This window comes from Melopsittacus undulatus, chromosome 17 (genome assembly GCF_012275295.1).
Source record: "Melopsittacus undulatus isolate bMelUnd1 chromosome 17, bMelUnd1.mat.Z, whole genome shotgun sequence".
Classification (NCBI taxonomy): domain Eukaryota; kingdom Metazoa; phylum Chordata; class Aves; order Psittaciformes; family Psittaculidae; genus Melopsittacus; species Melopsittacus undulatus.
In genome coordinates this window covers 4,780,084-4,794,927 of record NC_047543.1, presented here as the reverse complement: position 1 = coordinate 4,794,927, position 14,844 = coordinate 4,780,084, and the positions used below count along the sequence as shown (strand labels likewise).

At 55.9% G+C, this 14,844-nt stretch overlaps 2 protein-coding genes across 2 annotated transcripts; one reads left to right on the top strand and one right to left on the bottom strand.

Moving 5' to 3' along the window:
• Nucleotides 1–558: 558 nt before the first annotated feature.
• Nucleotides 559–5,358, bottom strand: LOC101868013 (myosin light chain, embryonic). The gene is made up of 7 exons (XM_005141623.3): nucleotides 5,219–5,358; nucleotides 4,681–4,708; nucleotides 3,244–3,393; nucleotides 2,566–2,739; nucleotides 2,121–2,198; nucleotides 1,500–1,543; nucleotides 559–700 (listed from the first exon to the last, which is right to left on the bottom strand). Exons 1-6 carry the CDS (start codon nucleotides 5,315–5,317, stop codon nucleotides 1,515–1,517), a joined length of 558 nt encoding a protein of 185 aa, XP_005141680.1. The 5' UTR covers nucleotides 5,318–5,358; the 3' UTR covers nucleotides 559–700; nucleotides 1,500–1,514.
• A 2,991-nt stretch (nucleotides 5,359–8,349) lies between these two features.
• Nucleotides 8,350–13,278, top strand: LOC101868964 (parathyroid hormone/parathyroid hormone-related peptide receptor-like). The gene is made up of 13 exons (XM_005141628.2): nucleotides 8,350–8,424; nucleotides 9,388–9,493; nucleotides 9,999–10,109; nucleotides 10,183–10,307; nucleotides 10,468–10,562; nucleotides 10,840–11,026; nucleotides 11,302–11,455; nucleotides 11,595–11,655; nucleotides 11,948–12,014; nucleotides 12,227–12,321; nucleotides 12,400–12,541; nucleotides 12,624–12,665; nucleotides 12,931–13,278. Exons 1-13 carry the CDS (start codon nucleotides 8,350–8,352, stop codon nucleotides 13,276–13,278), a joined length of 1,608 nt encoding a protein of 535 aa, XP_005141685.2.
• Nucleotides 13,279–14,844: the final 1,566 nt, after the last annotated feature.

Sequence of the window (14,844 nt, the reverse complement as noted above, 5' to 3'; positions counted from 1 at the left end):
TCTGGCTGCAACAGGCCTTATATTGGTGAAGAAGGGTCTCTCCTGTGACTGGGACAGTGGCAGGGCTAAGCAGGTCCTCCTTTACCCCACCTTTGCTCCTGTGGATGTGGAGGGGATGCTCTTGGGGCAGCATGTTGTAGGGTAGATAGGCTAAAGGGCTGGAAAAGGGCTGGGTTTAGGGCACAGGGGAGGTGAAGAGCATCCCAAGAATGGGGCGAAGAACAATTGGATGCAACTTTTCCCTCTTGCTCTGTTTGCTCCATGAGCAAGATGTGGCCAACTTACAGCCCAGCTCCTGGTCCCACATGGGGATAGGCAAAGACCCTCACTGTTTCCTCACATCTCATGGTCATAAACCTGCCCTTTGGGAGCATCCTGCTGCCTCAGGGAGCTGTTGGAGACCGAGGAGCCTCTTCCATCTACTTCAATGAGCAGTAAAACCAAAGCAGAGACACCACAGAAGGGAAGGAGGATGGAATTTAATGAGTCAAATGTCACAGAACAAAAGGACTGAGCAGAATAACTTAAGGGTTAAACCCAAGCTGCAGAGGTCTCATTGTACACCCAGGCTTAGGCACACATGGAGGCCAGCTCTTCATGGTGGCACATCTGCAGGTGTGTGACATCCAGGCTGGAAGGGACATGGATGGAGGGATCTCACTGCTTGTGGTGCCCGGGTGGGTTCCAGCATTGCTGAGAGCTGGGGAACAAGAGCAGGAGAGGGCTTAGCACAGGGAATCTTTGATGTGAGAGTGAATGTCCACAGCTGTGATCCCACACCAGTTACACACAGATGGGCTTGTATAGAGTTAATCTTTCCAGCAGCATTTGCCACCCAAGCACCTGTGTTGCTGAGCTGATGAATAGGAACTGGAGAAAAATGGATTCAAACCAAGGTGAAAAGGATGCTGAACATTCAAAGTTCAGGGTTCTCTGTCCCTGCTTTAACCTTCTGATGTCTAAAGAGGTTTGTAGAGAGGAAAACAGAGGGGTTTAAGTGTTTAATGTGTATATGTAGCAGTATCTGGAGGGGAGGCTGGGTCTAACTCTTATAACTGGGATTTCCTTTTAAACTGCATAGATTTCAGAGGGATTGTTCACCCTGTTTCTTTGTTTTCCTCAGGCAAGACTTTGAGGAGCACAAAAAGCTTAACAAGCATCAGTGGTACATGTCCCATCTTCTTTCCAATGGGAATGTTGATACTTCTGTTTAACCCTTGTTTAAGGGTTTCATGTTTCCTTAGGATCAACTCATTCACTGTGCAGGGTTTTCAACACTTATTCCCCCTGATGCTCACCTCCTGCTGGCTTAGAAAACACCATAAACCACAGCGACCTCTTTGTTATCAGCACAATTAACCAGGCCACGATGGACAGTGACAGGGTTGATGCTGTCCTCGATGGACGGCACAGGTTACACATGAGGTTTGTTATCATGAACGCAGCTTCTGGTGCTGTCAGAACTGGGATTGTCCCAGTTTCAGGCACCATGAACTCACCTGAAGCTTCTTCTTTCAGCCAGACATGATGTGCTTGACGAAAGCTGGGGAGGAAAGGAGAGGTGAGCATGGGAGGTCAAAGGATGTGAGCTGTGGTGGGGCAGGCAGAGCCTGGGGCACCCCAGAGACAGAGGGGATGAGTGATGCCAGGGCTGAGATTCACCTTCTGTTCCCACCTTCCCAAACCCCTCTTGGGGATGAGCCAGAGCCAATATCCTCAGTTTGCTTAGGCCAAGGGAACTTGGACCCCCCTTTTCCTCAATGCTCCCTGATTTTAGGGGTTCCCAGGGTTTAACCACCACCTATGCCAGATTTTCACCCTCTCAGAGCCATTCCCAAACGTTCCCAACTTGCCTCTGCTGTGAAAGGTGCTGACTTTGTTTGATAGCTTACAACAAACCAGTGGAAAATGGGATAAACCCTTGGAAATGTGCCTTCTTCAGCTGGAACTCACTGACACAGCCACTTGTTCCCAGCCCATCTCACAGCTCTCCTTGGAGAGGCTTTGGAAGATGGTCCTTATCTCCCTCTTAGTGATCACCAACATCCTCCCAGAGGACCCATCTTGCACCCTAAGCCAAGACATTTGGGATGGCCTCGATGGGAATCTCCTGCTCCTACCTTCGTAGTTGATACAGCCATTGGCATCCTCTTGCCCTGCCATCAGCTGCTCCACCTCGCTCTCTGTCATCTTCTCCCCTGGAGGATGATGGAGAGGTGAGGGAAGGTTCTCAGCCCCCCAGGACCTTCCTGTCCTTTCCCCATAGAGCCAAAGTCACCAGAGGAAGGACAAAGGGGTTTAAAAGGAGCTGTGGGACACCACAGACTGGGGAATGCTGCTGGAGAGAGGACCAAGCTGCAGTGGTTGTCTGATAACTGAGGGTGTTATGGACTCTCCATCCCACCTGGATCATGCATGAAGGGATAAAGTGGGAAAGGCACCATACTCAGGAGCCATTAATGAAAGCCTATGAGCAGCAGAGTCAAAAGGGTCTCTCTGATGCACGAGGCCACCCAGTTAACCCAAACCATTATGGGTGGCTGTGTCCTGCTCCCCAGCCCGTACCCAGTGTGACCAGCACATGGCGCAGCTCAGCGCCCATCACCATCCCATTGCCCTCCTTGTCGAAGACACGCAGCCCTTCCACAAAGTCCTCGAAGGTGCCTTGCTCCTTGGTGCGGGTGAAGTGCTGCAGGATGGGCAGGAAGGCCTCGAAGTCCAGCAGCTTCGTGTGCATTTCTGGATGGGGAGGAGGAGATGGGGTCAGGGATGGAACCTCCTTAGGCTGGAATCAGCCTTTGAGGACTTGACCTTCCTGGGCTTGTATCTGAGTACAGGAGAGAAGCACCACAAGGTGATGGGACTGTTGGTACTTGACACTGCAAGATCCCCATGCGGAGTAAAGTGTTAGCATCTGGGGACCGCACTGATACCAACAGGGAGGTCCTTTGCCACCAAGGCCATGCAGCTGCACTGGAACCAGTCAGGTTCACACCAGCTCAGGATGTGGTGTGTGAAGCACCCATTGCACCATCCCTGGGTGAGGACTGCTCCCTTAAGACTACCCCTTCTGTCACCATCACCCATAGCACAGGGAAGGGCAGTGAAGGAACGAGGCCTCTCTGCATCATTCCCTTCATCTCACTGGGTTCATCCTGAAAAGGACATGATCCTTCACTTGCTGCCAGGAAGCACAGGGGTTACTTGTCCCACCATGTCCCCACTGCCCCACTTTGCTCTCACCTTCTGCTTTGGGCTTGCCCAGCACCTTCAGGACCTCTGCATTGGTGGGGTTGTGGCCGAGCGCCCGTAGGACATCCCCACACTGGGCATAGGAGATCTGCATGGCCCCGGTGGGTGTCCGGTCAAACAGGCTGAAGGCTTCTTTGAACTCTGTGGATGAGAAGAGCCCAGATGTCCCTTTCCATGCGGGGCCCATTCCTCACCCCACTGGAGCAAGGAGAGGATGGACACGTGTGGTGGGTGCCCTCCTGTTGCATCCCCCTGGTCCCCATGGCTCTGCTGGCACCCCCAGCCAGTGCTGGCTGTGTCTGGGGAAAGGTGACCATGTCCACCCAATGCAGACCATGGGAAGGATGCAGGAGATTCATTCCCAAGCTTGTTCCCATAGCACTCTGGGTTTCTTGTCCATAGCACCAATGAATTCCAGGTTCTGGCCCATCTTCTTCACAGCATCCAGCAATAGTCACTCAAAGCAGAGCCATTGCTTCTCCTGCTGTTGGGTGGGATGAGGTGATCGCAGTCTCCATGGGGTGATGGAGACATCACGGTCAGGTAGACATCCCCTTGTGTTTAGTGGGAATCCTGGCCCAGGGATTGCTCCTTGCCTTGGATTTGCTCCTTTTCTACTTGCCATCTTTGTATGTGTCCGTGTCCCTGTAATCCTGCCCATGGTCCCCCCCAGCACCTCAGGGTGCTGCTGTTATCCTGCTTGTCCTCACGATGGCTCCATCCCTGCAGATGAGATCCCTCCATATGGCATATTGAGGGAGGGACATCCCCCACTGTGAGGGTGCTCAGTCCCCTCCTGACCACCTGGAGCCAAGGAGCACATCACACATTGAGGGACATCATTGTTAGATCCAAACATCTTCACATTTTAACCTGCTCACGTTTCCATTGGCCCTGTTCTCCTTTCCAAAGCTGGTTTGGGGCCAAGCCTGCAGGATCCTGTGTCATCTCCTCCCAGTATCCACACCAGGATCTGCCCTCACATCTCATCCCTCCCCTACTCTGTACAGAGGCATGAGGAGATGGGGAATCCCAATCCCAGCTCAGTCCCTGCATCGCCAGAGCCTGCTCCTCCCACACGAATCCGGCTTTGAACCAGGCTCCATCTCTCACCATGAATGGAAAAATACCTTTTCCCTGCCTGAAACAGGGATTATCCCTTCAACTGGGGCACCCCCAGTGCAGAACAAGGAGCCAGGGTCCATTTATTGCTCCCAACAACCCTGCGTTGCAGTGTTAAATCCCTGTGCTGCCTCCCAGCATTGCTCCCATCTCCATCTGCTGCCTCCTCCCTTCCCCATCTCCTTTCCTGATGCTGTGGGTTTGATGTGTGGGGCCTTGGCCTTTATGTCTGCTGTGGAAAACCACCTGGAAAAAGGACTCCCCATTCCTAATGCATCCCTGGGAAAAGGGGAAGTCTGCACTTACCTTCAATCTGCTCTGCAGTGAACTCAATCTGTCGGGGGAAGAGAACAGAGCCAGGCATCAGCAGTACATTATGGACAAGGGCTCTCCCCTGCATGTGAACCTCTGCACAGTCAGTGGAAAGGATGCTATTTTCAGGCTCGATCCGTAGTTCAAGTGATTAAACACCCTCCATGCTGAGCCTGCTCTAAATAACTCCCCTGCCACACCTCTGGCTTAAATACATGACTAAAACCTGGGGAATCATGGAGAAACCAAGCTCCCATTGTGCTGCCTTGGCTAAAAGATGCTCTCAGGTGGAGGAGACAACACAGGCAGCCAAATACTTCAGGCTGGAGGCAGTGGGTGCTGGGACCACAGGGAGGAAGACTGGAGCATCCCTGCCAGGCCTCTGCATCCACACATCCCTTCCTGCCTGCTGCACCAATGCAATGTGCTCATCCTCCCCTCGCTCCCTGGCTCTCTGCCTGGTGCATCGCACTGCCCATGCCTGCGGATGACAGGCACCAAGGGAGAGGTGATGCCTCCATCCCTCACTCACCTTCACGCTCCTGGGATCAAAGGCAGGTTCTCGGGGGGGCTCCGGGGCTGGAGCTGCTTTGGCTGTTTCCTTCTTGGGCTCAGGTTTCCTGATTGGCATCGTGCTGGGGCCGTGTAAAGGGGCAGGGATGGGCTCTGCTGCCCAGCGAAGCCACCGAGCCGAGGATGAAAGGCAAAGGCTGCTCCTTCCCTTATATACCAGCTCACCCCGCAGGGGCAGGCCAGCTGCTGGAGCAACTGCTACTTACTATAAAAGGAAGAAAACTCAAACGAGAGGGGCCCCAACTTGACAATTGCCCATTGTCATCAGCTCCTGCACGGCCAAGCCACCAGATCCCCCCCCCCCAGCAACACCAGGGGGGACGTGGCCCCTCCAGCACCTGCGCCGGGTGGGCTGCATGGGGAATGAGCACTGAAAGCCTAAACTGGAGCCGCCCCTGCTGCCTGGAAGGGAAGCAGTGGGACTGATGGAGCCGCTGGGATACCCATAGGGAATGCATGTCTGGATTCAGGCAGGCCTCAAGGGCAAGAGCTGCGGAGCCCTTTGGGACAGTGGGGTTTATAAAGGGCTGCAGCAAAGGAGCTCAGTCCTCTCTGTATGATCCCCTGGCCTCATGCTCAGCGGCTGCTTTATCCCCATTGCTCCCCACGGATGAGCTTGTGCCTTGGAATAGGTGCGGGTGAGAAGCTGTGCTCACCTATGGAGGGTACTGCAAATGAAGGGGAAAGCCACACATTTAATTCAACAGCTCAGGACCTTTCACAGCACTGTGCTGCTCATCACAGAACCACAGAGACATAGAACCATGGGATGGGTTGGGTTGGAAAGGACCTTAGGGTCATCCAGGTCCAACCTGCTGCTCACACTCCTGTTGATGCAGCCCAGCACACGGGTGGTTTCTGGGCTCAGGTGCACACCAACAGCTCACATTCAGTTTCTCATCAATCAGTATCCCCAGTTCCTCTCCTCAGGGATGCTCTGGATCACTTCTCTCCCAACCTGTAGCTGTGTTATCCCATGTACCCCCTAAACCTGCAGGGGAACATGGGCTCTACCACCTCCTTTCAGCTCCTCTCCAGGCATGGGGCAGGCTCCGGTGGGAGATGCTCCTGCTCTCACCCTCCTCTCCCAACTGCTTGAGGACCTGCGGAAGATGCAGAAGAGGTCATCGAGGTTCAGCATCCCCAGAATGGGCTTTAGGGTTACACTGACATCCAAACCCGCAGCCCCATTGCTCCAGTGTTGGCTTAAACTGCGCTGCAGGGACCATCACAAGCCACTGGGTGGACCAGGATCCTGTGAGATGCTGCTGGTCCTGGTGTGGGAGCTGAGAGGTCCTGGTGCTGGCTGGAGCCTGAGCCATTCTGTACGTATACATACACACCCTTCATAGATGTATGTATTTAAATACAGTTTAAAGATGGATATAGGAAAATGCATTTAGATTTGTGTTTTCAGGTGGTCGGGGCAGCTCATGTATAGCAGCAGCTCAGGCTTGGCATGACCAGCTGGGTCTAATCCTGCTCTTTTGGAGCTGCTGCAGGGCTGGGAGCAAAGGGAACTGCTGGAGCCATCACGAACCGGGTCATGGGGGTCTTTGAGGAGGAGGGAGCAGCAGCAAACTGCTGTTTGCCATCACTGAGGGTGCTGGCGTGGGTTTGGGGCTGGATGGGAGTCATTTGCAGTGATTGCTTTCCATAGAGCTCTATAATAAAGCAAGGAAAAACCCAACATGTTTTGCTAATGGCAAACTCGGATCCTGGGTCAGGTTCTGGGAATCCAATTGCCCCTGAGTGCTGCTGCCTCCCCCTCAACCAGCATCCATCCATCCCGAGTCCAGAGCAACCTCACTTCACCCTCAGCCCTGCTCCCTGCAGCTTCAGGCTCAGGAATCAGAACCCACAAGAGCCTTTACATTAATCCTGTAATCCAGATGCTTCTCCCATCTCTTGCCCTTAGTGCCTGTGCAGCATCTCGAGTGATGCAGGGCTGGTGCCAGCATCCATCAATGGTCCATGGTAGTGGCTAAACTAGGATGAGGAGATAGGCAGCTCTGAGGATGCCCCATATCCCTCCTTGGTTTACTGGCAGGGAAAGCCACCAAGAGGCTTGTTCTTCTGTCCAGTGTTCTCAGCCTGGCTCCATATGGGAGCTGCTCCAGCCCCTGAGCATCCCTGTGGCCCTAAACGCTCCCAAAAGCCACCCAGAAAGGTGGCATCAGAATGATCCTGAAAGGCTTGGGACAGCCCTGGAGTGTTCCCAAGTGGATGCAGGTGCCAAGGGGCTGCTCTGATGGGGATGTTGTCAGCTGCACTGGTACCCAAGGACCTGCTGCTTTGGCTCATCCCGTCCATGGGCTGTGTGAGACACCCATGAGGGTGGGACTGTGTCTGCCTGTTCCTGCCTGTTCAATGGAGGTTAAAAGCTGTTGTGCAGTGAGATCCTTCTGCAAAGCAAACACACAAAGGCAGGAGGGTTGTTGTCCTGGTGGGGAGGGGTCTGACCCCCAAAGCACACCCCAACCCCTACAGAAGGCAAAGGGTTAAACTGGCATCTGCCTGAAAGACATCCCACCCCCAGAGCATCAGTGATGCTCACCTGCTTGCACCCACTGCCCCCCTCCTCCAGCCTCATCAATGGGGTTCTCCCCCCTGCCTCCAGCCTCATCAATGGGGTTCTCCCCCCTGCCTCCAGCTCCTTGGGAGCAGTGTGGGGCAGGAGGGGATGAGCAGCACAGGGGATGCTGTGAGAGCTGAGGAATGAGCACCAGGCAGAGAGAGGAGTTTCTGACAGGAGAGGAGGAATCTGCCTTGAATGGAGAGGATTTTAGCACCTAGGGCTGAGCCAATAAACCTCCATCCCCATCCGAGGGGGGATTGTTTGCACACGCTCCGGGAGGTGCATAAAGCAAACGGGAGATGGAGAGTGAATAGGAGCAAGGATGATGGGGGCAGAAACCCCTTCACATGGTGAGCCCGTGAGCAGATAGATCCCTATAGCCCTGCCAGGACCCCAAGCAGTGGGGAAGGTGCCCCAGAAGATGCTCTGTCCTGCTGCCCCCCCAGCCTGGGGCTGGTGCTGCTTCTCCAGCTCAGCATCCTTGAGGTCCATCCCAGTGACACGGAGGGACCATGGAGATGTCCATTGCCAAGGGAGGCATCACAGCACTTCTCTGCTGCTGTCTGCTCAGCTCTGCGTGGGCTCTGGTAAGTCTGCATGGTCCTGGGGGCTCCTCTGGTCCTGTCCCGGCTTGAAACCCATAGAGCTGCTGGGCAGGAGGGGATGATGAGCATCTCTGCTCCTGCTAAAGGCTTCCACAGCCATAGAGACACCACAATGGGGTGGTTGTCCCATTGGTTGGATGCATCCAGGGCTGGGTTTGCTGCCTCAGAGTCATTGGGGGAACAGAAGGAGGTGATTTACAGTCATCTCCTGCTGCTGGACCCCCAGGACCCCCAGTCCTGCTCCATGCCCCCCACCAGCCTCTGGGAAGAGCAGGGATGGGAGCTCAGGGTCTCCTCTCTGGGGCAGGATTTGACCATGGAGGTCAATGTGAACCCCTTGGATCCCAACTCCTCTGTGCTTCCAAAGCTGCAGCCCTGGCTCTGAGGGGCTCCATGTGGGCAATGGGAACATCCAGCCCCACGGGTGGGGTGGGCAAGGAGCCCAACACACCACCCATGTCCATGTGTTCTCAGTGGACCATGGGCAGGGTGAAGGGGGCTCAAGAAGGAAGAACAGGAGCAGGAGGGTCCTGCAGCATCAGCCCCATGGCAGGAGGGTCCTGCAGCATCAGCCCCATGGCAGGAGGGTCCTGCAGCATCAGTGCCATGGCAGGAGGGTCCTGCAGCATCAGCCCCATGGCAGGAGGGTCCTGCAGCATCAGTGCCATGGCAGGAGGGTCCTGCAGCATCAGCCCCATGGCAGGAGGGTCCTGCAGCATCAGCCCCATGGCAGGAGGGTCCTGCAGCATCAGTGCCATGGCAGGAGGGTCCTGCAGCATCAGCCCCATGGCAGGAGGGTCCTGCAGCATCAGCCCCATGGCAGGAGGGTCCTGCAGCATCAGCCCCATGGCAGGAGGTTCTGCAGCATCAGCCCCATGGCAGGAGGGTCCTGCAGCCCCTTGTGAGGCTGCTGGAGGTGTCCTCACATCAGCCTTGTCCTGGCAGGTGGACCCCGACGATGTTCTCACAAAGGAAGAGCAGATCTTCCTCCTGGTGGAGGCCAAGCAGAGATGCCAGAGGGACATAGAAGCCCAGCTGGAGACGATCCAAGGTAGTGTCCATCCCTGTGTGTGGGTCAGTCAGCCCCAGCATACACCATAGGGAATGCTGTTCCCTCGGATGGGAGAGGATGGAGCTTGAGGTTTTGTGTTGATCCTGGCACCCTGCGTGCAATTGGGTGCTGCTCATAGAGCCCCAGCCTGGTTTGGGTTGAAGGCACCTCAAAGCTCCTCCAGCTCCAAGTGCTGCCATGGGCAGGGACCCCTTCCATAGGGCAGGATGCTCCAAGCCCTGCAGGCCAGGGGTGATGCTGGCAGCACTCTTCCCTTGGGGGAGCTGTGTCCCTGATGGGAGATGGGAGATAGATGGGAGATAGATGGGAGATAGATGGGAGATAGATGGGAGATAGATGGGAGATAGATGGGAGATAGATGGGAGATAGATGGGAGATAGATGGGAGATAGATAGATGGGAGATAGATGGGAGATAGATGGGAGATAGATAGATGGGAGCCAGATGGGAGTTAGATGGGAGCCGTCTCCTTGCTCTTTAACCAGACTCCAGCTGCCTTCCGGAGTGGGATGGGATCATCTGCTGGCCAAAGGGCTCCCCGGGCCGGGAGGTGTCTGTGCCCTGCCCTGACTACATCTATGACTTCAACCATCAGGGTAAGAGCTTGGCCCTGACCCCCCCATGCACAGGGATGCATCCATGCATCCCTCGGGTCCTTCTGCTTCCCAGGTCATGCCTACAGGTACTGCAGCTCCTGGGGGAGCTGGGCCATGGCTCTCAGCATCAACAGGACCTGGGCCAACTACACTGAGTGTGCTCTGCTCTTTTCCTCCCAGAGCCGGAGCCGGGAGAAGGTGATTCCTGTCCCTGGGAATGGGGCTTGGGAGGGCTCAGGGCCGGGTTGGACACAGGGCTTGGAGCAGCTGCTCCAGTGGGAGGGGTCCCTGCCCATGGAACTGGAGGAGCTTTAAGGTCCCTTCCACCCCAATCTATTCCATGGCTCCGTGATTGCAGGAGGTGTTTGACCGCCTGCACCTGATGTACACCATCGGCTACTCCATCTCCCTGGCCTCCCTCGTTGTTGCTGTCTGCATCCTCTCGTACTTCAAGTAAGGAGAAGCCAAACCCTTATCCCCATGCAAGAGAACCCTCCTCTCCCCATCACCTGCACACACAACCCTCTGATGGGAACAGGAACCGGCCCCAAACCCCAGCCCAAACCCCCCCAGTATGACCAGTTCCACTCTGCTATTGAGGTTGTGGATGCCCCACTTACCTCCAGGTGTTTCCTGTGCCCATGGGAGGGCTGACACCTTGGAGCTCACCATGTCCCACATGCAATGAGCTTGTTTGGGGCCAGGCTGGTGTCACATCCCTTCCCCATAGGCGCCTGCACTGCACACGCAACTACATCCACGTCCACCTCTTCACCTCCTTCATCTGCCGGGCAGTGAGCATCTTCATCAAGGACACGGTGCTCTACTCGGGTACCATGGCCACGGAGATGGAGAAGATGCAGGAGGAGGACCTCAGGGTGGAAATGGATCCTTCCCCAGGACACCGGAGCCACATGGCAAGTGTGGAGGCAGGATCAGGGGGAAAGGGGATGGAAAAGCCCTGGTGCAAGGGGATGTGGTTGGGATGCTCAGGGCAGGGATGAAGGGCAGCAGGCAAAGGACATCAATGTGGCCTGGTGTGGGAAGCACCTTTCCTATGGGATATATGGAGCCACAGCATTGGAATGCTGGAATACACCAGGGTGGATGGGGCACAGGGGGGGTTTGCTGGTCAGGGTTTGCTTTCAGGGGCCAGCCTGATATGGACATTACTCTGACTACGTGTCTACAGGTGGGCTGCAAGGTGGCAGTGACTCTCTTCCTCTATTTCCTGGCCACCAACCACTACTGGATCCTGGTGGAAGGGCTCTACCTGCATAGCCTGATCTTCATGGCCTTCCTCTCCAACAAGAGCTACCTGTGGGTCCTCATCATCATCGGCTGGGGTAAGCACAGACCCCAGTGCTGAGAGCATCAGAGGGGCACAGAATGCTCAGGGCAGTGGGATGCAGACCAGACCTGCTCTGGTCTGCAAAGGTGATGATGCTTCATCCCTGCTCCTCACTGTGCTTCCTGCCCCTCCAGGTCTCCCTGCTGTGTTCGTGTCCATCTGGGCCAGTGTCAGAGCCTCCCTGGCTGATACTCAGTATGTGGGTCCACCTCCAACAGCCCTTTGGGGAGGGGAAGGCTGGTGGCAAATGCCAGCAGGATGCCTGAGCTGAGCATGAGGAGCAGGAGGAGTGAGGCTCATCCATCAGACTGACAGGGATCCAGTGTAACAATGGTTGTGAATGGTTGTAGTGTGGCTGCTGTGGGGTCAAGACCCACACAAAGGGAGTGAAGGGAGGACAGGGATGTTGGTTATGGGGTAAAGAGCCATCAGCTGGCAACGTTCCTGGCCAGGCTCCTCCAGGATGTTCCTTTATGGGTCTCTCCAGGTGCTGGGACCTCAGCGCAGGGAACATGAAGTGGATTTATCAGGTCCCCATCTTGGCTGCCATTGTGGTAAGAATCCCATGGCTGAATCCCCCCATCCCTTTTGGGACAGGGGCTGGATCACTTGTGGTCCCTGAGCTGTGCCTGCATCCCCTCCGGCACACAGCGATGCACTGGGATGCAGGGATGCTGGTCCCCACAGCATCACCTCCATGTCCCTGCCTCAGGGGGTGCCGGGGGGGCTGCTGGGGCAATAGCACCACAATGGGGGGTGTTGGCAGGTGAACTTCTTCCTCTTCCTCAACATCGTCCGGGTTCTGGCCTCCAAGCTGTGGGAGACACACACAGGGAAGCCGGAGCCCCGGCAGCAGTACAGGCAAGCACCGGAGCCCCTGCCCCTGCCTGGCTCCATCGCTGCCTCTCAGGCTGATGCTTGGTGCATTTCCCCTCTCAGGAAGCTGCTCAAGTCCACGCTGGTGCTGATGCCCCTTTTCGGAGTCCATTACGTGGTGTTCATGGCCATGCCCTACACGGAGGTGTCCGGGGTCCTGTGGCAGATCCAGATGCATTACGAGATGCTCTTTAACTCCTCGCAGGTATTCCAGGCACCCAATGCTCATCCCAAGAGGCACACGTGGGGTGGCCCAGCTCAGACTCTGCCTCTGTCTCTCTTGGCAGGGTTTCTTTGTGGCTTTTATCTACTGCTTTTGCAATGGGGAGGTAAGTGGGAAGCAGGAGCTCCCTGTGCAGCCTCTTTGGGGCTGGGGAAGTCAACCCGGAACCCCCAGGCTGGGAAAAGCTTGGATCCATCCCTCTCAGTAGGATCAGATCTTAGGCTCCCTGCAGGAGCAGCTGCTCCAGTGGGAGGTTGGAGCTGGATGACCATTAAGGTCCCTTCCAACCCAAACCAGGCTGGGATTTGGAAGGGGGGAGGTCCTTGTGGAAGGGATGGGACACCAGCAGCCGCCTCTGTTCTCTCCCCCAGGTGCAGGCAGAGATCAGGAAAGCCCATTTTCGGAGGAGCCTGGCGCTGGACTTGAAGCAGAAGGCTCGTGCCACCAGCGCAGTGGGGAGCTACTGCTATGGGGGGCTGAGCTCCCACCCCACCACCAGCTTCAGCACCAGCCTGGGGGGGCGAGGAGCAGGGAGCACCCAGCAGCGGGGGCTGCTGCTGCCCCAGGCCAGCATCCCAGGCTGTACCCCCAGCTCCTTTGCCTCCGATAACTTTGTGCCCTGTGTGAGCCAGAGACCTGGTGGGGAGAGCACAGGGGATCCAACAGAGCTGGATCGGGGTCACCCCAACCTCCACAAGGAGCTGGAGACAATGCTGTGAAGGGAATGGGGGTTTCCCATCTGGGCATCCAGCTGGGACTGGGAAGATGCTGATCCTCACACTTGCATGGAGAGCTGAGATCGGGAATGATCCAGTTCCCTTCCCTCACAGGCAGTGTGCAAAGGGACCATGCACTCTTACCTGGCCTATAAAGGAGCAGCCGGTTCCAAACCTCCTTTCCTTCCACACACCAGTGACTGATGTAAGCTATGTCTGTGCATGCAAAGCCTTGAATCATTCCCAGGAAACACCTCAATGGTCCAGAAGGTGACTTGAGCTCCAGTGTGTATAAAGCTGATTCAACAAGCCCATAGTCTGACTCCCCAGTGTAGCACCTACATCGTCCAGCCTGGTGCTGTGTAGAGCTGTTCTGCAGCTCATCCTGCCCTTAACTGCATCCTTGTGCAGCTCACAGCTGTGCTAAAGCAGGAACAGGGAGCATGAGGATGCTGCAGTGGATCCCAGCATCCACTGGGATCCATGGGCTCAGGCACCAGGCCAAGCTGCATGGGCTGGGATGGGTGCAATGCAATGCTGGGTCTGCCCTTGGCTTTCCAGCCCCATCATCCATGAACACACGGGCTACTGCATGCAAGAGGCTCAGCCCTCTGGCCCTGAAAGTGAATGAAGACACAGTCTGTGTGGCTTGTTCCCAGCCCTGACCTCCATTGGGGACGTGGTGGTTGCTGGAGGGCAGCAGAGGGTGCCAAGGGCTGGCAGCACATCCATGGTGGCAGCAGCCAGCCCCTGGCTTCCTCTCTGCTGCACTGTGCTGCTGGAGCAGCTCTTCACCTGATGGGCAGACATTCCAGAGGGGCTTGCAGTGCCCAGCCCAGGTAATGGCACCGGATCCCAGGGGATGGGAGGATTTCCCCATTGTTGGCAATGGACACGTGTGTACCTGTTAACATTAAAGTGTGTTGGTGGCAGCACATGGTTTCCTTTCCTACCTGCTCTAATGAGAGACAGTCCCTCAAGGCAGGAGCTTCGTGATGAAGACAATGAATGTGCACATCCTTCTGTGCATTCACACACCTTCCACTGGAAAGCTACGAGGCAAAGGGAGTCACAAGGACTGGCAAACTGGAGGGACACAGGCAGCCAGGAAGGGAAGGGCTCCAGGGCCCAGTCAGGCACATCCACACCATCTCCAACGTGGCAGAGGCAGGGCTGGCTGGTGGCAGCGTTTGCCCTGCTCTAGGGCACAAAGGGGGTGGCTGATGCACAGCCACAGAAGCAGGAACCCAACCTGAGCTTCCTGCAGTTGTCTGCTCAGCTCTTGTCTCTTTAGAGGCACAACCTGCACTGCAGGAGGGGTTCCCAGGCATGCTGCTCACACTGCTACCTTGTTCCATGGAGACAGAATCAGCCCTCTGATGTATCTGGCAGGGACCTGTGAACTGACATTTATAGCTCTTGGTCAGTGATCAGGATTTACTCACTCACGTCTCAGGAGGCCTCCGGTAGCTGAGAAAGGGGTGAGGAATTTCAATCATCCTATTGAAGAGCAGAGGGATGTGTTAGAAAGTAAGGGAGGAACCCAAGGATATGCCATGTCCCAGGGAC

Bases quoted from the DNA above. Each gene is read 5' to 3' on its own strand.
- LOC101868013 (XM_005141623.3), bottom strand. From the start codon at position 5,317: ATGCCAATCAGGAAACCTGAGCCCAAGAAGGAAACAGCCAAAGCAGCT. The intron at 4,709-5,218 runs GTGAGTGAGGGA...TTCCCCCGACAG, and splicing joins TTGATCCCAGGAGCGTGAAG to ATTGAGTTCACTGCAGAGCA. The intron at 2,199-2,565 runs GTACGGGCTGGG...ATCATCCTCCAG, and splicing joins CCATGTGCTGGTCACACTGG to GGGAGAAGATGACAGAGAGC.
- LOC101868964 (XM_005141628.2), top strand. From the start codon at position 8,350: ATGGAGATGTCCATTGCCAAGGGAGGCATCACAGCACTTCTCTGCTGC. The intron at 8,425-9,387 runs GTAAGTCTGCAT...TTGTCCTGGCAG, and splicing joins TCAGCTCTGCGTGGGCTCTG to GTGGACCCCGACGATGTTCT. The intron at 12,015-12,226 runs GTAAGAATCCCA...GGGTGTTGGCAG, and splicing joins CCATCTTGGCTGCCATTGTG to GTGAACTTCTTCCTCTTCCT.